General features: G+C 42.2%; 1 protein-coding gene across 1 annotated transcript in view; it reads left to right on the top strand.

Moving 5' to 3' along the window:
• MAOB (monoamine oxidase B) overlaps positions 1-21,502 on the top strand; it is a 114,068-nt gene that overhangs the window by 29,119 nt on the left and 63,447 nt on the right. Inside the window, exons 2-3 of the mRNA XM_081793372.1 lie at positions 14,147-14,241; positions 15,460-15,597. Of these exons, the coding sequence (XP_081649498.1) occupies positions 14,147-14,241; positions 15,460-15,597 (233 nt within the window). The remainder of the gene's footprint in view (positions 1-14,146; positions 14,242-15,459; positions 15,598-21,502) is intronic.

The raw sequence follows: 21,502 nt of genomic DNA on the forward strand, positions 1-21,502 counted from the left end.
AATGACAGGATATCTGTGAAATACAATGGTCTTAATGTGAGCAAAGAGATGTTAAAATATTATTTCTGGTGATGATCAATCAAAAGATACTGCTTAGATTGTTCCAAGTCCGTGATGAAAATGTTATCAACAGAGAAAAAAATTGCTTTACCTCTTCTCTGCTAGGGTCGGTGGGCATTCATGTAGCTCATGATATAATTTATCCAATTCCTTTTTATAGGTGGGAAAAAAAGTAGTTTAAAACCAGGTCATTTTGGGGGGCGCCTGGGTGGCTCAGTCAGTTAGCGTCCAACTCCTGATTTCAGCTCGAGTTATGATCTCAGGGTTTCTGAGTTCGAGCCACATGTCAGACTTTGCACCAACAGTGTGGAACCTGCTTGTGATTCTCTCTCTCTCTACAGCCCCCGCTCATGCTCTCTCTCTCTCTCTCAAGATAAATAGATAAAACTTAAAAAAAAATAGAAATATATCACATAATTTTTTTTTGGTGTGCAATGTACAATTTGAAAAAATATTAAAACCTAGGAGGTTATGCTAATATTTAAAGATATGGCCTTATAGATAGGGGCTCCGGGGTGACTCAGTCGGTTGAGCGTTTGGCTTCAACTCAGGTCATGATCTCACAGTTTGTGAGTTCGAGCCCCACGTTGGGCTCTGTGCTGACAGCTCAGAGCCTCGAGCCTGCTTCGGATTCTGTGTCTCCCTCTCTCTCTGCCCCTCCCCTGCTCACGCTCCGTCTCAAAAATAAGTAACACATTCTCTCTGCCCCTCCCCTGCTCACGATCTGTCTCTCTCTCAAAAATAAATAAACATAAAAAAATTTTTAAAAATAAGTAACACATTAAAAAATTAAAAGACATAGCCTATAGATAAATCATCTATACTGAATCAAAACTTGATGAGGTGGTACAAAAATCATGAAGTTGTCAGTATTTGTAGGGAGATGGAAGTGAAGGAGAAGTAGAGGCAGAATTAATTTCCAAGCCCAGCCTGCCTGTCACCAGGTAACAGCAGGCCCAGTATATGCAAGTAATTTTGTGCACATAATCTTTGCATCAACTCCACCTGCAAGGTATCATCCCTGTTTTACAAACCGGAGTTGGGAGGAGTTCAGAAGTTCCTTGCCCAAGACTGTATGGTGCCTAAGAGACCAAGGGGGTGGAACTTAATTCTTCCAATTTCAAAGCCAAATACTTCTAAAGATGTTGGACTCATCCGTTCATTGAAGAGATACTGTTGGGTATTTACCATGCAACAGGCAATGTGCTGACTGAACACTTATAAATTTTGCCTGAATCACCTTTCACGACTGCTCAGTGAGTTAAGGAATAAATATTTTTACTCTTTTACACGTTAGGAAGTTGAGATTCGAAGAAGGGGGTAAATTTGATCACCTAACTCCTAGCAGACCCAGACCACGAGACATGTTTAATTTTGTAGAAAGGTTAAAATTTCCTTTTTGGGGTAATAACAAAGCAATTTAACATGAGGAATTAATCAAGACAGCATGAAATCTGGATATTCTGGCTCAAAGTGCCTGAATTTGTTTTTGATTTGGGGTAACTGAGCAGATGTCCGAAAATCAGTGGGGAAGCTGGATCCCGGCTACAGACGCGTCTGAAATCATTTTCCCAAATAGCAATAGATATTTTGTTTTTCTGCAAATGTTTGCCCTAGTGTTAATTTCTGTGTGGCAGGCCCTCTTCCGATACTAACTTTGACAATTGAATCCAGGACTTCCCACGGGAATTTCGAGTATAATTTTCCCTGAGAAGAATTGAATCTAATAAACATGGAAGTAATTTCATCTGAGTTCCATTTGAGGCCTTGTCTACACAAACATTGCCAGCTTATTCGGGCTTTCTGTTAAATCTTTTATCAAGCCACAAGCTGGGTTTGGGCCAGACCCGAAGAGATTTCAACCTATCTCTGATCTGTTGGTTTCAAATAACAGGAAAAGGCTCTTGTGGGGCATTGAGGATAGGATGGGATGAGGGACCAGGAAAACTCACAGAAGGAGCCCCGGTTTTAGACTGGACTCCTCGGTAGATGACTGGGCCTAAGTAATAAATCAGAAAAAAAAAAAAAAAAAAACGGGAAAATGGCTAGGATTTGATCACTCGTTGGTTTCCGGTTTGTCATTTTTCCTTACATGCTGAATATGATGAAAACTAGAGATATTCTGAGTGGGTTGATGAAGAGGCCTGCTTTGGAATAGGGAGAGCCACCATCTTTGAAGCCATGCTAAGAGCTGAGGTATCAGTGAGGACCCGGGAAAATGGCGCCCTGTGCTGGAGCCTCATCCTTGTTAACGAGACGAGGCCCAGAAAGTAACTTACAGCAGAGGTTCTAAACTGGTAGCCCACAGGCCAAGTCTTCCACAATCTGGGGATGGCTCTCCAGGGTTTTTCAAATGTAGGTGCTTTTATTCGAGCCACAGTCTTCGGCTCTCCACAGCCCTCGGCCCTGGCTGTTGTTTTTCACCTTCCCACTTCACACCCTTTACCTGCTCTCCCCTGCTCCCCATTGTTTCTGGATTTCCAGTCCCTGACTTGGAAGGAAAAGTAAGGCAAGGTCTTGCCAGAACCTCAGTATCCATAACTGAGAAATAAACCCAGGCAATGTAACTTCCAGAGGCTAGCACTCGCGAGGTGTGAGGTAGAAGTGGTTTACCAGAGCATCTAGGAAAGTGGAAGAAAATTCTTTGCAGCCACATCAGCAAGTACTTTTTCTTACTCTGGAAGGCGGATGCCAGAGTGAGAGGTGCCACGTTTGGGGAAAGTGCTTTTGGGCTATCAGCTGCGTGTAGAGTTCCAATTTTGTGTTGAGATGGTCACAGAATGGGCAACCTGTTTCAACATGCTGGAAGGCACTTTCTAGTCAATACTGATGGTGGGATGCTGGGGGTAGGGGAAGGCTCTGGATCCACTACTTTCTATTTTAAAAGAAAGACACACCACATAATTAAAATTTTTGTAAAATGGAACACAGAAGAGAAAATACAGTGAAAGAACACAAAGCTTCATGTAAAAGCTGCTATACTTGAGTTTTTCAAACACTATGATTTCAACAGGGTCTTTAATGAAAATTAAAATAGTTGAGGCGTGCCTGGGTGGCTCAGTCGGTTAAGCATCTGACTTCGGCTCAGGTCACGATCTCATTATTCGTGAGTTCGAGCCTCACACAGGGGGCCCTGTGCCGACAGTGCAGATCTCTTTGGGATTCTCTCTTTTTCTGTCTCTCCCCCACTTGCATGCACACTCTCTCTCAAAATAAATAACACTTAAAACCCTAACACCATGCTACCCAAATTCACTCGTCTGGTTGTCCCTTGGCTAACTTACAACACCAGAGAGGTGGCCGCCCACTTTCCCCATTTTCTGAGACTCTAGCTGTGGCCCTGCTCCCAGGCTTTCCAGATTCCTGGACTTCCCTTCTCTCCTTGGCCTGCCTTCTCCTGGGCAGTCCGACTGCACCGCATGTAGGACTAGAAGAAAGAAGGAAACTTCTGTCTCCTCTCTTGGTAAGATGCTGTCTTTTTCCTTCTCCATGTTCCACTTTTCAATAACTCAGCTGAACCAAGGACACTTCCTGCCTCCCAAGGAAGCCCTCTTTCCAGATCCATTACAGTCACTGTCCTCCCATCCCCATGGTGCCTCTCTTGTTAAGCTTGGTTCTCTTCCAGAAGCAAGTCCTGCTTAGACATCATCCCGTTGATAACATGCAGCCTAAGGAGGACAGTGGTGTGGTTGGGAATGTTTGATTTGTTGAGGGAAGAGGGGAGGATTCTGTGACAAAACTACCACCACTTGTGGTCGCACTGACCGAGTGAACTAATTGCTTTAGGTAATATTTCCCAAAATATGTCAGGAGACGTTTCTTCCCTTCTCGAAAATCCCTTCCACCCCCTGTTCCCCAATAAATTATAAAGATGAGCATGTAGTACATTAAAGTCTCTGACAAGTTCAGCTGAACAGAGATTGGCTTAACTTTGTGTGTGTGTGTGTGTGTGTGTGTGTGTGTGTGTGTGTATTCATTTTTATTTTATTTTATAACAGCTTGGTAGCATATTACTAACAACCAATTATTGATATACAAAAGGTCAGCAAACGTTTCAGCATTTGTACTTGAACAATATTTCACTCACCTTTAAGTTGGGTAAACCTTCAGTATTTTGCAGTTGAAAATATAAGGGCGCCTGGGTGGCTCAGCTGGTTGAGTGTCTGACTCATGATTTCGGCTCCGGTCATGATCTCATAGCTGGTGGGATCGAGCCCTGCATCGGGCTGTGAGCTGACAGTGTGGAGTCGGCTTGGGATTCTCTCTCTCTCCCTGTCTCTCTGCTCCTCGTCTCACTCATACACATGGTCTCTCTCTCTCTCTCTCTCTCTCTCTCTCTCCAAATAAACATTATATATCTGTATCTATATCTATATCTATATCTATATCTATATCTATATCTATATCTATAGATAGATAGAGCGATTGATCTGGAGTGCCTGGGTGGTTCAGTCACTTAAGCCTCTAACTCTTGATTTCAGCTCAGGCCATGATCTCACAGTTGTGAGATCGAGCCTCACATCGAGCTCACACTGGGAATAGAGACTGCTTAAGATTCTCCCTCCTTCCCTTCCCCTCTGCTCCTCCCCCACTTGCACTGTGTCTCTAAAAAATATATATTATATATATTCTAATATATATAATTATATAATATATATATATACATATTCTAAGAAAATCCACACATTTCAAATTTTTTTAATGTTTATTTTTGACGGAGAGAGAGACAGAGTGTGAGCAGGGTAGGGGCAGAGAGAGAGGGAGACACAGAATCCGAAGCAGGCTCCATGCTCCGAGCTGTCAGCACAGAGCCCAATGCGGGGCTCGAACTCATGAACCGTGAGATCATGACCTGAGCCGAAGTCGGCCGCTCAACAGACTGAGCCACCCAGGCGCCCCTAAATCCACACATTTTAAATTACAAATAACCATCTCCATAATTTTGATTTCATGGACAATTTTTTTAAAAAATTGAAATGTAATTAACATATATTAGCTTCAGGTGTATGACCTAATGATTCACTATCTGTATATATTACAAAATGATCACCACAACAAGCGTAGTTAACATCCATCACATATAATTACAAAAACTTTGTTCTTGTGATGAGAACTTTTAAGATCTACTCTTAGCAAGTTTCAACTATTAATACAGTATTAGTGACTAGAATCACTATGCTGTACATTACATTCCCATTATTTATTTATTTTATGACTGAAAGTTTGCTCCTTTTGACTAGTCACTTTAACTTTTTTCCAGAATTTTCTGATTACGAAAATTTTCAGAGAATTATACAGTTAAGACTCATGTACCTACCAACCATCTAGATTCTGTAATTAACATTTTTGCTATATTTGCTTTATTCCATTGTACCCATCTATCCATCTCTCGTCCATCTATCAATCCCTCATATTTTCTGATGTATTTTAGAGTAAGTCACAAGCCATCAGGACCTTTTGTCCCAAAGACCTCAGCACACCTATCCTTAACCAGCTTTGTTCACAAATTTGCCCAGCGGCGTTGCTAATCTTCTCTGTATTATTCCCATGTTAGTATATGTGCCTGCCAAAGTGAGCACAAGCCAGCTTCGTTTCAATCAGCACTTCCTTGTCCCACAAAAATCAGCGTTCTTTTACTAACACCTATTGATGTCACCCAAATTTCATGTGGCACGGGGCAGTCTTTGGACTAGATGCTTTGGGGGTTATGAAATCTCAGCTTTATTTAAAAGCATTGTCCTGTCTCATTTAGATTGTCACAGAATGGGAAGGGCCAAAATTAATCACAGATGAAGAAAGTGAGGCCCTGAAGGTTAGGGCCTCCAAGGTCAAATAGCCAGACTGTGGCCTATTAGCTATAGAGCTTTTTCTACAAAATGGCGGTGTTCTGCCCTTGTCCTTGAATCCGGTGACATTTTCCTTCTACTCTGGTCATTGCACACTGTTGACTGCCTTGGGCTTTGGCTCACAGAAGTGTTTCAGGGGAGGACAAAGTAAAGCTCCTGGGCTGAGCTCCACACTAGGCTCCCAGAAGATGGAGGGAGGGGCAGGCTTTGGCATAGATGAATGAGTCCTTTGTAATTCCATTTCTTCTGGTTACTTGTTACATCTCACCCAGATTTCTTTTCCTTGGCTGTGCCCACATTTTATCCTCTCCTTCCAGAATTCCTAAAATTCGTCATCTCATTTTTGGTGAAAAAAGATGTTTACATGGAGAAATATTCAAGGCAATCTACAGCAGGCCTCTGGCCCTCTTCAGGGCATTTGTAACACCCAGCTCTTTCAGAGACTAAGATCTAGGGTGTGTGTGAGCCTAAGGGGGAATGATAGCGCTCCAATTTTATATCCTACCTGAAAAAATGTTTGTGATTCTAAAACTCATGCTGGGATTCCATAAGAGGGCTTGTGTCACAGCAATGAGGTATTTCATCCTCAAAGTACAGTCGAGGAAACTATCATGGCATCCTATGGTTACCATCCTATGATACTTCCAAAACAGGGTTTTTTAGTATTTAATTTCTCTCCTAATGATTGGATGTATCTCAGGAAAATTGCTCTTTGACCGATGTCTAGGATTTCTAGTAGTAATTATTATTTTTATAGCACTAATCTTTTCAACATTTGAGGCTAAGCAAATTTAACTCTTTGTTTTCTGCTAATGTCTTCTTCATCTGAGAATTATGTTCTTGGTAATAATGATTGTTGGGATCCCAGTTATTATAACCTATTTTTTAAAGTTTATTTATTTATTTTGAGAGAGCGAGAGAGCCAGGGAGGGGCAAAGAGAGAGGGAGAGAGAGAATCCCAAGCAGTCTCAGTGTTGTCAGCGTAGAGCCTGACACGGGGCTCGATCTCACTAACTGTGAGATCATGACCTGAGCCGAGATCAAGAGCCTGACGCTTAACTGACTGAGCCACCCAGATACCCCACCAACTATTATAACGTAGTAAAGATTCTATAATTATTGACTGGTTACTATTGATTGATCGATTGATTTGAATTCCAGTATAATTAATATATGGGGTTCTATTAGTTTCAGACGTACTTATCATGATTGAACGATTCTGCACATGACTCAGTGCTCATCACAGAAATGTACTCTTTGTCTCCTTATTTATACACATTCCATGGAATTTCCAAAAGGAATTGAGGCCAGTGAATGAAACATTTATTTTTCTGTAACAAGTTCGTGTGTTACATTCTTCATTTAAAGAAACTGCGACAAAGCTGTAACTTCTGGGTTTGCATTGTTTTTTTCATTGGACTCCATATTGAGGTAACGTGAAAATAAAGTTTGTCTGCCCCAATTACAATATTACAAAAGCTCTCCCACTCTTTTCCAACAACAAAGGGTAAAAACAAAAACTTGGTTCTGAAATAAGACTTACCGTGATTGCTGACATTTTAGGAAATTGTAATCATTTATATATATATAAAGCATGATGAAGAAACCATTTTTATGGCTTTAGACATATTCTCAAAAGCCCTGGAAGCAATCTTATTCTAGTATCATCTGGAGAAAGGTTTCTATGGCAACTCAGGAATGCTTGGTGTCTTTTATCCTTTTCAAGAGCATAAATCATCCTATGGTCTGAGGCTTCGGTAAAGGTCTCTTTTATTTTACAAACTATTGCCATTTGTTTTTCTGATATGTTTTGACGGTCTTAGGGAAAACAGAGCAAAGGGCTTCCAAGAAAGCTTGGAATCTGTTTCGCATTTGCGAGCAAGACGTGAATAGCTTAAATCTAGACTTTGCTTCTTAGTGATGAGAATGACGGTAGACTTTCGGTAGCTTGGTCTCTCTTTTCCAAAAAGTGGCGAGTGGTGCATTGTCAGGAAAGACAAGTCGGTCTGTACTTAAGGAGAAGGAGCTATTTGGTCAAAGCACTTCTTAAGGAATAGTTCAGTGGAGGTGACCTTGAGGGCACTGCATTGATCTAGGAGCTTTCAGATCGTCCTGTAATGATAGGGTCTCAGGGCTTTGGGCATGACAAGCTGCAGGTGATTTTTATCCATGTAGCCTTTCCAAGAAAACTAATAAAGATAGATTCTAATTTTAAAATTTGGCATCCCTAGAGAAATTTTTAAACATAGGCCATGTTAAAAAAAACAGAATTTTTTAAACATAGGCCCTGTATGTTATAGGAAGTAGTGGGACTAGTGAGAAATACATCGGGCCGAGAAACAGAACTGGATTTTAGATCTACCTCTGCCGTAGCTGGTTGTATGAGGCTGAGCAAAAAATAGGAACAATAATGCCAGCCTCACAGGTCATTGTTAAGGACTGAATGGGTGTGAATACAGAAATCTGCAATGCTGTACAAATGTAAGGTGGCTAACATGATCAGTTGGCTGGCTTTCTTTCCAGCTCCTTCCCTTTGAAAAAGTCCAAGGTGTCCTTTACCATTTCCGGTGTCACCAGAGCAAATCAGTTTCAGCATGTGCAAATATTTTGGTGTCTTATACCATATTAAATACACCCTGTTTACACAGATGCCATCGCCGCCATTTATCTATTTATTTATTTATTTATTTATTTATTGCCTAAGTAATTAAATGTCATCTTTGTGGAAGGGTAGTAAATGAATCCATTCAACAATCACGTAAGGGCCAACCGTGTACTGGCACGGGGGAGACAAAGAACAGATAATTAAATTCTTATCATTCAGGAAATAAGTTTTCTGAGTTTCAAGGCCACAGCGCAGTCTCTTCAGGCAGTGCCCTGCACAAGCTCGCCCGGCTGATGCAGTCAAAGAGGGGATGCGATCCAGCCCACCTTTTGCCGGCCCAAGCCACTTGTACCGGTGGGTGCTGCATTTCACCGGAAAGGAAGGACACCATTTTGAAATTTACCTGCCAGGCGCCTGCCTCTTCTTGTAATTTACACAAAGGCATGGAATGTGCTGTCAGTGGCCTGTGATGTTTAATGGAAGGGTTTCAGTGTTTCACGGTTTAGTATGAGGAAGGCTGATGGGCATGTTTGTTATCTGAAGTCAGAGCGCCTGCGTTTGAATGTTGACTCAGTCCCTTGGTAGCTGTGAGACCTCGGGCATGTTACTGGGCCTCTCTGTGCTTCACTTTCTATATCTACCCACTTCATAGAGTTGTTGAGAGGATAAACAAATTCTTACATGTAAAACACTTAAGAGTAGAAGCTGGCATACACTCAGTGCTCAAAATGTTGGCTGTTTTGTGGTATCTTTACCTGGGTCTCTGTGTTGAAAAGTTCAGCAATTAACAACTGAATTCCACCTACAAATACCATTTTCCTTTAATGAATTTATTTCACAAAGGGGATATTTTTCTCCTTAACCCAGACCTTGTGTGTGTGTGTGTGTGTGTGTGTGTGTGTGTGTGTGTATTTGCGTTAAATAGCTAAAAGGCATTCTCTTTAGAGACATTAAAGAATCTCACTTCTTTGATCCGAAGGTCACTTGGTTGTTTCCAGAATTTTCTCATAAAGCCTTTTCTTTGTCGGAAGTGACAGAGGTGTTGAAGGCTATTTTCATATTTTTGCCTTTCATCCCTCCTGGGGAAATGCTTGTATCTTTTACCAAGGTTATAAGGTTAGAGATGCTTTGAGGTACAGTGAATTTTTTTGTCAGTTTTGGTTAGCGTGATACTTTTTTTGGTGGGGGAGTGCCTTTAAACTGAGAAAAAGTCCTCCCATGGTATTGAAGTATTGATGTTTCATACTGTTTTCAAAACAATTAACTTTGCATTTTATTAATAAACATTTTTTAAATGTTTATGTCTTATTTATTTTGAAAGCGAGAGAGAGAGAGTGCACATGAGCGAGGCGGGGGGCAGAGAGAGAGGGAGAGAGAGAATCCCAAGCAGGCTCTGCACTGTCAGCACAGAGCCCGATGGGGGGCTCGAACTCACGAACCGTGAGATCATGACCTGAGTCGAAATCAAGAAGTCAGATGCTTAACCAACTAAGCCACCCAGGCGCCCCAATTGACATTGTGTTTTAAAACTCTGAAAAAGTTTTGTTAAGTGTCAGGTTTTGATACGAAGGACGTGAGCCAGATTGACAAAGCAAAGCATGGGGCAAGAGGTGATTGTGATTTTTCTCTTCCTTCTGCATCCTAACCCCTTCTCTGCTCCTAAAACGCCTTGAAGCACCCCTTCTGTTACCAGCACTGCATATTTTACCATCTCCTCGCATCATCCAACTTCTGGGTTGTTTTTCCGTGACACATAAAAAACCTGGAAGCATTGAATGCTAATAATGCTGCACACCACTGATACTTAGATATTTAAAATCATTTGCACGCCTAATCCAAACCGAAGTATGCAAATGGTCGAGGCAGTCATCACTTTGGTGAAACCTTTTCCAAGTAAATTACCTGAGAAGAAAGACACAGTGTTTTTATAATTTCATGGAATTAGGCATCAGTCCATCATTGTGCTGTGCTATTCGTCATTCATCCAAGGAAGCCTCTTTGAGCCCAAACACCGTGGACCCTGCACCATCTGGAGTCTACAAATGAGATGATCTTATCAGGAGCCTGTTCAGGGCACAGAGGAGCTGCTGCTGAATATGCCAGCGATAATCCGTTTGTGAAATATTAATTGATACTGCGCATTAAGTTCTGGTTTAATTAACTTTTTAAAAGCACAAAGCAGGGGTGCCTGCCTGGGTGGCTCAGCCGGTTAAGCGTTGGGCTTCGGCTCGGGTCATGATCTCACGGTCCGTGGGTTCAAGCCCCGGGTCGGGCTCTGTGCTGACAGCTCGGAGCCTGGAGCCTGTTTCAGATTCTGTGTCTCCCTCTCTCTCTGCCCCTCCCTGGCTCATGCTCTCTCTTTCTCTCTCTCTCAAAAATAAACATTAAAAAAAATTTAAAAAAAAGTACTCCCAGGGACTCCTCCCTGATGACTGGGGAAAGGACTGATAGTTTAGCCGATGGAAGAATTAATAAGCCAAGCAATGAACTCTACAGAGCTGTCCAGCCTACGACAGGACTCTTTCTCAAGAGTTCATGTCTCTGCCGATTTGGGGGAACTTGAAACGCATTTTGCCATAGAACAAAAATATGAGGGATGGTGCATTCTCTGGGAGGTCTGGGGATTTTAAAATGCAATACTAGGGGCAAAAAAGGAAAAAAAAAAAGCCCAAATCAGAAAGTAGCAGAAATATATTTGCCCTAAAACACCAGACAGTGTCATGGGCGCTGTTTAAACACTTAAGCAATCATTTCTTGACACGTTAAAAAACTACAGCAGGTTCTTTTTAAACAGAAAATAACAGGCACTGTCATAAAACACAGCATTCGTTTTATTCCGTGTGAGGCACTTTATAAGCAAAGCTCATCTGATCTTCACAGTGCTGAAAAAAAATTTTTTTTAAGAAAAAAATGGAGGTTTAAAGACATTCACTGACTTGCCGTTGATTACACAATCAGTAAACAGCAGCGTCAGAGTTCAGCCCCAAACCTGAACTCTTAACTACTATCCTTGAACCAAAGAGGAAAAATGAAAAATACAGTAACTCCATTACAGCGAGTCACATGAAATATCTTAAAGCATTCTGCTCTCCATCTAAATATAAGAATCTTAAAGTGCCAGTTTTTCTTATACATGGATATTTAACTTTTGTAACCCATTTAAGAGCGAGCTTATAATTGCTTTGTACTTTTAATTTTGTCAGCGTTTACTTATTTATTGAGAGAAAGACAGAGCGTGACCTGGGGAGTGGCGGAGAGAGACACAGAATCTGAAGCAGGTTCCAGGCTCCGAGCTGTCAGCACAGAGCCTGACGCAGGGCTCAAACTCACGGACCATGACATCATGACCTGAGCCAAAGTGGGATGCTTAACCGACTGAGAGCCACCCAGGCGCCCCCCTGGAGAGCTACTTCTTAATCGCCTCCTGACCAGACTCCCAAATCCTCCGTTTCTTAAGTCTTCTGAAATTCCCTTCTCCTAAACCACAGTGACTTCTTTAAGCCACCCATAATCGGACCAATTATTTTCCAAATCCATTTTTGCCACTTGATGTCCGGCAAGCAATTGAACACCCCCGCACTCCCCCCATGGTGAATATTAAGCAAATTGTGGGGTATTTCCAACCATATACCCTCGTATTGCCCTGTTTAAAGATATTTTTGTAAGTTTCTGGGTATGACTTTTTAAGGCACACAAGCACAGAGAACTGTCTATCGAATGGTTTGATAAGACCCTGGCTTGTTTTAATAACTGTTCGTGTTTAGCATCAGATACTGTTGGGTAACTGCACAGACCAAAAGACAGTGCCTTTTGTGGAACAGAAAATGCTAGCATGTGTGAGCGATGTTGTATTTCATTCTGAACCCTTTTGTTTAAGCCCGGGCGTGCTCAGCGGGTCTGTCTGAATTCCCTGATAACAGCGGTTACTATGGCTGCGTGTTATTTCAAATTTCATTTGTTGAACTGATGCTTGATAAGAGAAATGGCGTTGAATCGTCTGCAATTTTGAAATTGTGTTCTATCTAAATAGAAATGTTTTCTCCTTTTTTTTCCTCATGGAGGTCGAATTAGCACTGGGGTTAAAAATCCAAGCCTTATATTTCTAAATGAGGGTGTGCAATCCCGTATGCACTGCGTGGGTGGTTGGGGACTTTGGGACCCTAACTCTGCCACCAGCTGAAAGCCTCCTGCCTCCAAGGACAGGGCATGGAAGACAGATTAACTCCAATAATGAAATGTCAGATCAGATCAGCCTTTTTTTCTAAAAAAAAAAAAAAAAAAAATGGGTTTCCTCTTTTAGGGTAGCTGATAGACAATGAACAGAGCCCTGACTTTTCTTTATGGCTTTTACGGGTGGGCTCATATTTTATGTTTTATGGATTCTTATCGGACCACAAGATACAAGTGTGTTTTTAAAATGTGTTGATCCAAATAAAGTAAAAAATATCTTTTGAAATGTAATTTCCCCCCGGCGCAGAAATGGGAAGATGCCATCTCTGGAGACGATGGCCGGGAGGCTCCGTGGAAAACAGTGCGTGTGGTTAGGAATCCTGACCCGGGAGTGAAATTGCCTGGCTTGGCTTTGCTGGCTCAACATGAGACCTTGTGTGTTTCAGTGTCCTCGGCCGTAAAATGCAAAGATCAACAGTGCCTTTTCTCAATGGGTTTTTGTGAGAATTCACTGAATTAATATATAAAAACACTTAGAACAGGGTCTCAAATGGTAGGGAGTATTAGCTCTTTTTATAGGAATCTTTCTCTCTCTCTCTCTCTTTTACTTTGCACCCAGTGGGGTCTAAAAATCCCAGAACTATTATTTTTGAAAGACAAGATAGAAGCCAGTTTCATTTCTCTGTAACGCACAGCGTCTTGGCATTTCCTCGATTTTGTTTGTTCTCAGAAAGCAAATGATTAAGGTAATTAGAACTGAGGAAATTCAGTCATCATGGTAAGGGCTCCAGAGCTCTCCTGTCTGAGAAAGATCTTACTGAGCTATGTAAGGTGGTTTTAAAGATGCACGATTTTAAGATCTCCGAGGTCAAAAACTGCACCTAGGGAGGCCTGGGTGGCTCAGTCGGTTGTGTGTCCGACTCTTGATTTGGGCTCAGGTCATGATCCCGGGGTCATGGGATCGAGCCCCTCATAGGGGCTGCTTCGCATTCTCTCTCTCTTCCTCTGCCCCTCTCCGCCACTTGCTGTCTGTCTGTCTGTCTCTCTCTTTCTAAAATTAAAATTAAAAGAAAAAAAAGAGAAATAAGTCAATGGCTACATTTGGTCTGGTGTTGACTGGGGCTTGTGCTTTTAAGTGTGGCCTTGTGTTTCCGTTTGTACTGTCAGACACGTAATCGTGCGATTTAGTCCTTAAAGATAGACATTTTGATACAGTGACCGAGGATGTTTTTAAGATTTGAGACATTTACCAAAAACGAAATCCCTTTTGTTCTTGCTAGAAAGACCAGTTGATTTCCCATTCTTGGAATCTGGACCTCTATTGAGAAACCCCAGCCACCTGTAAGGTGCACGTAACGGTAGGCCATGTGTGTGAGCCATCGTGGGCTTTTCTCATCGACGTTAACATGAGGCGCTTACCCGGAATCCCTGTGAGGTCTTTGATGGTGATTGTGTTTTCTCCCAGGTATGGCGGCAGCCAAGCTTCTGCATGACTCTGGCCTGAATGTGGTTGTTCTGGAAGCCCGGGACCGAGTAGGAGGCAGGACTTACACCATCAGGGTAAGTAAGACATTAAGGATGGGATGGAGAAATGTAGGACGGAAGCGGAGTTACTGTGTCTTTTTTTTTCTTTTCTAGAAGTCTTGAATTTCATTTGACTCTTACTAAAAGAAACATTCTCCACAGCCTCTCAATTTGCTACCTTTTCCACATGTGCTTCTGTCTCTTTTCTTACCTCACGATGCCCCATAAATTATTGCACCAATAAGGAGGTGTTTGGAATACATCAGTAAATAAACTAAAGATTCCCGCCTTTGTGAAAGTTATGTTATCTTCGGGGACAGGGGGAGCTAGACAACAAAAGAAAACAAGAAACACCTTCTATGGTGTCCCCGGCTGATAGGTATCTGGTTATGCCTGGACATGTTCAGACATAGGGAGCTTTTGTGGTTACTTCTTCTTCTTCAAAGATTGGTCCTTCGTCATTGGAAACGAAGCTGATTTGTAACCATATGGAAAACTTGTTTACGAACATAGGAGAGCAATTTCAAAGGTTCACATTATGGCCAAAATATTCCCTGATGCTATCTTTCAAATGTCTGGATTAACCACAGAAGTGATCATTTCCTTTCTTCGTTTTTCTCTAGCATTAAGTGGCTCAAAATTAGCCTGAAGTACCAAGTAAAGAGAAATGCATCAACGATTCATAGCTTACAAATTCAAGGCACTAGAAAACAAACCATGAGGTGGTATATATTGTGAGTGATGGCATTCAGAAGTCTCCTGCCTATTTAAAATTCAATCCAGGGGCACCTGGGTGGCTCAGTTGGTTAAGCGTCCGACTTCGACTCAGGTCATAATCTCATGGCTCATGAGTTTGAGCCCCATGTCGGGCTCCGTGCTGCCAGCCCAGAGCCTGGAACCTGCTTTGGATTCTTTGTCTCTCTCTCTCTCTCCCTCTCTCTCTCTCTCTCTCTCTCTCTCTCTCTCTGCCCTTCCCCCACTCACACTCTGTCTCTCTCTCCCTCAAGAATAAATAAACCTTAAAAAAAAAAAGTAAAGTTCAATCCAGTTTGCTTTAAATTGCAGAATGGTTTAAGGACAGGTAAGTCACATGAATGAAGTACAGTTGAAAATAGAATCCCATTTTCCACGGATACACCTCAAGGTCTGTGAAATACCCATTTGTTGATTTCAGAGCTCTCTCTCTTTTTTTTTTAATCTAGGAAGAACATTTCCGCAAATATTTATTTCTGGTTTTTTTCCCTGGGAAAACAGAACCAAGAGGTTAAATACGTGGACCTCGGAGGATCTTATGTTGGGCCAACTCAGAATCGAATCTTAAGATTAGCCAAGGAGCTGGGATTGGAGACCTACAAAGTGAATGAAGTGGAACATCTCATCCACCATGTAAAGGTAGGCCTGGGCCAGCCTTTGAAAGGTTTGAAGACTTCTCTATGGGTCTTTCCATATATGAATTCCAGATCCTTCACTCAGAGAATCTACTGTAGTCCTCAATGATGTATGTGTACTTTATAAGTGTATTTTAACCATTGTGAAAATGTTTTCGCTGCCACCAAAGGAGAATTAAGATGAGAATTCTAACCTATTTGGGAAGGTTGTTGACAAAGCGGCATTGCCCATTTGGCAAAAAGTTTCACAAAACCAAGAGAGAAAAAAATGCAGTCAATTTATTAAGTGCCTCTATTTAAATATCTGGGTTCTTTCATGTGATACAAAAACCTGAGTACAGTTTTATAAAGGCTGCCCTAGACTTCATGTTGTAAAGAGTATTTGTAGTATGCCTAACGTAATATTTTGAAATATGTCATTGTATTCTACATATCATTAAGGTTACTCTTCTTTGGAGATTTACATAAAAGTGGCTCAAGTCCCAAATTCCATCTATTGTGGGGAACCTCCACTGATCTCCCCAAAATTTCTGTGAGTTGACTGGGTCTCCCATTCCCATGATCATTTGTGGCTCATGGTTCTTGCTTCCATGATGCCTCTGCTCATTCACATCTTATGGCCTGTGACTCTTTCTCTTCCCTTCGCTTTATGCCAGCCTGTGTTCAGATTCACCTCTTCATCTTGATTTTCTTCAGACCACCCCAAGCATTTGTGTTGGACACACTTGACTGAAGTTTTGAGCTCTGGGGGTGGGAGGTTTAACTGCAGAAACAAACAGCTAAGAATCGAATATTGGACATTCTTACTCTAATAAGCTATTAGACCAGTGAGCCCCTGGGGATTTCTTACCGGCCACACTTCTCTGTGCATCCAAGTCACCCACCATGGTGATGTCTCCAGACTCCTCTCATATCTCCCTGATCCTTGTTTTCCCAGCATCATTGTCTTCATCCAAAAAGTCACTGTTGTTCTCTGACCAATAGAGTCACCTGTTCTGGGCCCCATCCTGGAGTCCCATAGAAGAACTGTTAGAGGTTTTGAACTTCAGCTTTTCCTCTCTTCCATACTTGCCTTTGTAGGTGGAAGTGAGAATACAGAGACATACTCCTCCGTGGTAGAAATCCTCCCTTTAGAAGACAGAAGAAACTAGCAGCAGGCAGTTTTGATTTATATTCACAATGTTGACACCCTGATATTCTTTGTGAGTGATAATATCAAGAAGGACAAATAACAGACTGTACATTATGAGTTATTTAATAAAAGGGGAAATAAACATCTACATGCGGGTAAAAGATTTCCTTAATTTTTACATAAATGTTTGGTTGACCTTCAGATTTTGTTTTATAAGCCTTTTCGCCTTGCTTTCCATCTGTGTCTAGCGGAAGAAGGGACACATGAATTAGAAATGAAAATGTAGCATGGTGATAGTGCGATTTGTTGAGCATCAATCCACAAGCTTAGCAAAGATCTTTCATTGGGTTCCTTGCTTTTATTTTTATTTTTATTTTTTTAAATGTTTTTTATTTTTGAGACAGAGAGAGAGCATGAGCAGGGGAGGGGCAGAGAGAGAGGGAAACACAGAATCCGAAGCAGGCTCCAGGCTCTGAGCTGTCAGCACAGAGCCCAACGCAGGGCTCGAACTCACAGACTGCGAGATCATGACCCGAGCCAAAGTCAGACGCTCAACTGACTGAGCCACCCAGGCGCCCCGGGTTCCTTGCTTTTAAATGTAGGTCACGCTGACTGATTTCTTTGACTTCCCAGAACACTAGGATCTCTTTTAGGTTTTTTCAGACAAAGGAAACGATGTTACACTGAAATAATTTTTCAGGGCTATGGCCAGACGTGCTGCTTTCTTAGACGATTTCAAATAATCTATGTGCAGCTAAGAAAAAAATACAAATAATTAACCAGTATCCCTGACTTGATACAGGGCAAATACATATGCCGACAGTGCTCCTTATGAAATTTCAAATAAATGCCATTGCGTTTTAATTATCACAAAAGTACAAATATAATTAGAAAAGGCGGGTAAAGGAAAACCCTTCCATGATCCTATCTAGAGAAAATCATGCTAAGTATTCTTCGGTTCATAGATTTTCATATTCCTGTATTGCTATTTTCTGACCTCTACTGGAAGAAATGAGAAATATCAGTACACTTAAAAATATTGCATACATATGCATATATGTATATGTATTTGACATACTGACTTACTCTGTAATTAATTCTCACTGCCAGGACAATTGAAATGCTAATGAGGCTACATGAAGGTCTTTTTCAGTGTTGATAGAGGTGCTAATTTGACCTCCTGTGGTCATATCCAGTGAGGAGCTGCATTATAATAAATGATAAAGACCTGATACCTAAGAAGTCCTCCCAAAACTAAATATTTGTCCTCCACCATCACCACCTCCATGTCTCTGCTAGCATGTCATTTTTTTTTTTTTTTTTGCTTAATGTTTATATTTATTTTTAAGACAGAGAGAGACAGAGCATGAGCAGGGGATGGACAGAGACAGAGTGGGAGACACAGAATCCGAAACAGGCTCCAGGCTCTGAGCTGTCAGCACAGAGCCCCATGCGGGGCTCGAACTCATCAACCGCGAGATCATGACCTGAGCCGAAGTCGGATGCTCAATCGACTGAGCCACCCAAGCGCCCCTCATTTTTCTTATTTTTAACCTGTGAAAGCATTTTGGATGGCTACATCCATTTCTGGAATCACTGATAACAACTCTAGTGTTCTATCTCCTACTACATGCCAAAGAATATCGTTCAGAAATTTGTCTCCTCTGTCCTGGTAGGCAGTACTGTAGGCGTTTGGATGTTACTCTCTCTTGCCTATTTCAATAACTACTGTTCCCAAGTGCAAAGTATGGTTCACGCATATATATAGTACATTTATGCCTTGTTTCATCAGCGGACCCATGTGTGTTTCTTAACCCAAAGCCTGAGAGTATTAAGTATGCTACTTACCGTATTGTCAGATCCTGCTCTTCAAATCCGCCTGCTCAAGGAATCTGCTTTTCAGATTTTTTACATGGACGTTAATGGAAAACAGTTTTATGGGCAGCTTTAATACCATTTGGCTAAGGAATTTGACTATGTTGCAACCAGCAGTTTCAAATTGAAACTGGCGAGGGACACCTGAGTGGCTCAGTCAGTTGAGGGTCTGCCTCTTGATTTCGGCTCAGATCATGATCCCAGGATCGTGGGATGAAACCTTGAGTCGGACTTCGAACTAAGCATGGAACCTGCTTAAGATTCTCTCTCTCTCGCTCTCCCCACTCACGCACTCTCTTTCTCAAAAACAAACAATCAATGAAACAAACAAACATAAAGAAACTGGTGAAATGGAGCTACTCATAAAAGCAGGAGGGTCCAGGGACACCTGGGTGGCTCAGTCAGTTAACTGTCCAACTCTTGATTCTGGTGTGGGTCATGATCTCATGGTTCATGAGTTAGAGCCCCGAATCAGGCTCTGCGCTGGCAGCATGGAGCCTGATTGGGATTCTCTCTCTCTCCCTCTCTCTCTTCCCCTCCCCCACTTGCATTTTCTCTCTCTCTCTCTCTTTCTTTCTCTGTGTCTTCTCTCAAAATAAATAAATTAACTTTAAAAAAAAAAAAAGCAGGAGGGTCCAGCATCTCCCAATGGGCTAGCTCTCCAAAGGAAGGGTGTCTTTCTCAAGAAATGATGACTCCCAGTATCACCAGTTCCCTGGTATCTGTGGAAGAAATAGTCTGCTGATAGATGGGGTATGTTCATGCCATGCCCCATAACCAGCATCCACACGCTCTTGGTTTGCTGTGATATGCAGCCTCTGTCCTGTCTGCCTCCGATCTGTCAGAAATGTTTATTACTACTGAGCGGCATTCGTTTTTAGTACTACAATAGATCTGTCTTATGTGGCTAAAATGTGGTTTTCTAAAGCCTTGCTCGTGAATAAAAGATGTGATCTCGAGCTATGTTGGGATTTAATTATCAGTGGGAAAAGTGATCACTTCAGCTCATGTCTTTATAATTTAGAAGGTGTTTTCCTCACTTCCAAAATCTGTAATGTGGCGGTTAGTGCTTAACAGTACTGACATTTTTAATCTGTTTTGCATGCTAATTTTGTTTGTTAAATATTTTTTAGTGTTTATTTTTGAGAGAGAGAGAGAGAGAGCACAAGCAGGGGAGGAGCAGAGAGAGAGAGGGAGGCACAGAATCGGAAGCAGGCTCCAGGATCTGACCTGCCAGCACAGAGCCCAACGCGGGGCTTGAACTCACGAACCGTGAGATCATGACCCGAGCCGAAGTTGGCCGCTTAACCTTAGACTGAGCCACCCAGGCACCCCTGGTCATGCTAATGTCTGCTAGTATAGTTTAGAAGGCAACTGTTTAGATATCTTGAAAGTGACTTGTAAAACTTGTTCCCTTTTGGGGACTATCTCATAATTTAAAAAAAAAAGACAAAAAATAAAAACTTAAGAAGGATCTTCACAGTATTTTGTTTTTTTTTTCAACGTTTTTTTTTTTTTTTTTTTTTTTTTTTTTATTTTTGGGACAGAGAGGGACAGAGCATGAACGGGGGAGGGGCAGAGAGAGAGGGAGACACACAGAATTGGAAACAGGCTCCAGGCTCCGAGCCATCAGCCCAGAGCCTGACGCGGGGCTCGAACTCACAGACCGTGAGATCGTGACCTGGCTGAAGTCGGACGCTTAACCGACTGCGCCACCCAGGCGCCCCCACAGTATTTTGATTTATACCCCTTTCTCTTTCATTGTGTGTGTGTGTTTGTGTGCATGCATGTGTGGTGGTTCTCATTCATCTTTTTGTTCTCTTGGGCTCTTCTCTTAAAGAAAGTGGAGAAAAGTCTCGTACAACTTAGGCTATCAGCAAATACAGTTTCTCTGTTTCAGAAACTTCTGTAAGTCTGAACTTTGGAACCAGAGTCTAGTCAAACATGAAACTGCTTTAGCCCAACTCCACACTGATAATCCTTTCCAAACCTCAGCCATCTGGAGAAACTGAGGTGGGGGGGAAGATCCTCTGGTCTTAGTCTGCTTCCCAGCAGGCAGAAGCCAAGCTCATTGTTAACGTCCCTTGTGTGTATGTCTGGGGTCAGCCTCAGTGCTCGAGGCCTGCGAATGAGACCCCTCTCAAATATATTGCACCATTTGGCTCAGCACCTGTTTATCGGGAACCCAGAAATCCACTGGAAAATACCACGCGCAAGAAGCACATAAAAGACAGAGAACAGAGACTGGATCTCTATCAACAAGACCTGTTCTGTGAATTTCTCCAAAGAGATCACAGGTGCTGAAATGCCTATCGGTTTTGGGGAACAGCAACGGAAGGAGAGCCCAGGGGCCCCTGGGTGGCTCAGTCGGTTAAGCTTCTGACTCTTGATATTGGCTCAGGTCATGATCTCACCGTCCATGGGATCGAGACCCATGCTGGGCTCTGCACTGACAGCGCGGAGCCTGCTTGGGATTCTCTGTCTTCTCTCTCTGACCCTCCCCCACTCCTCCCTCCCTCCCTCTCTTCTCTCTCTCACTCAAAATAAATAACTCAACTTTAAAAAAAGAATGAGAGGGGCGCCTGGGTGGCTCAGTCAGTTGAGCGTCCGACTTCAGCTCAGGTCATGATCTCACGGTCCATGAGTTCGAGCCCCGCGTCGGGCTCTGTGCTGACAGCCCGGAGGCTGGAGCCTGCTTCAGATTCTGTGTGTGTGTCTCTCTCTCTCTGCCCCTCACCCACTGATTCTCTCTGTCTCTCTCTCTGTCTCTCTGTCAAAAGTAAATAAGCATTGAAAAAAATTTTTAATAAATAGAAAGAAAGAATGAGAGCCCAAATACTGAGAAATAAAATTTTCAAATTAACATTGTATTTGGCAAACAGAAACTATCCTGTCGTGCAGG

Source organism: Panthera onca, chromosome X (assembly GCF_046562875.1).
Source record: "Panthera onca isolate mPanOnc1 chromosome X, mPanOnc1 haplotype 2, whole genome shotgun sequence".
Lineage (NCBI taxonomy): Eukaryota > Metazoa > Chordata > Mammalia > Carnivora > Felidae > Panthera > Panthera onca.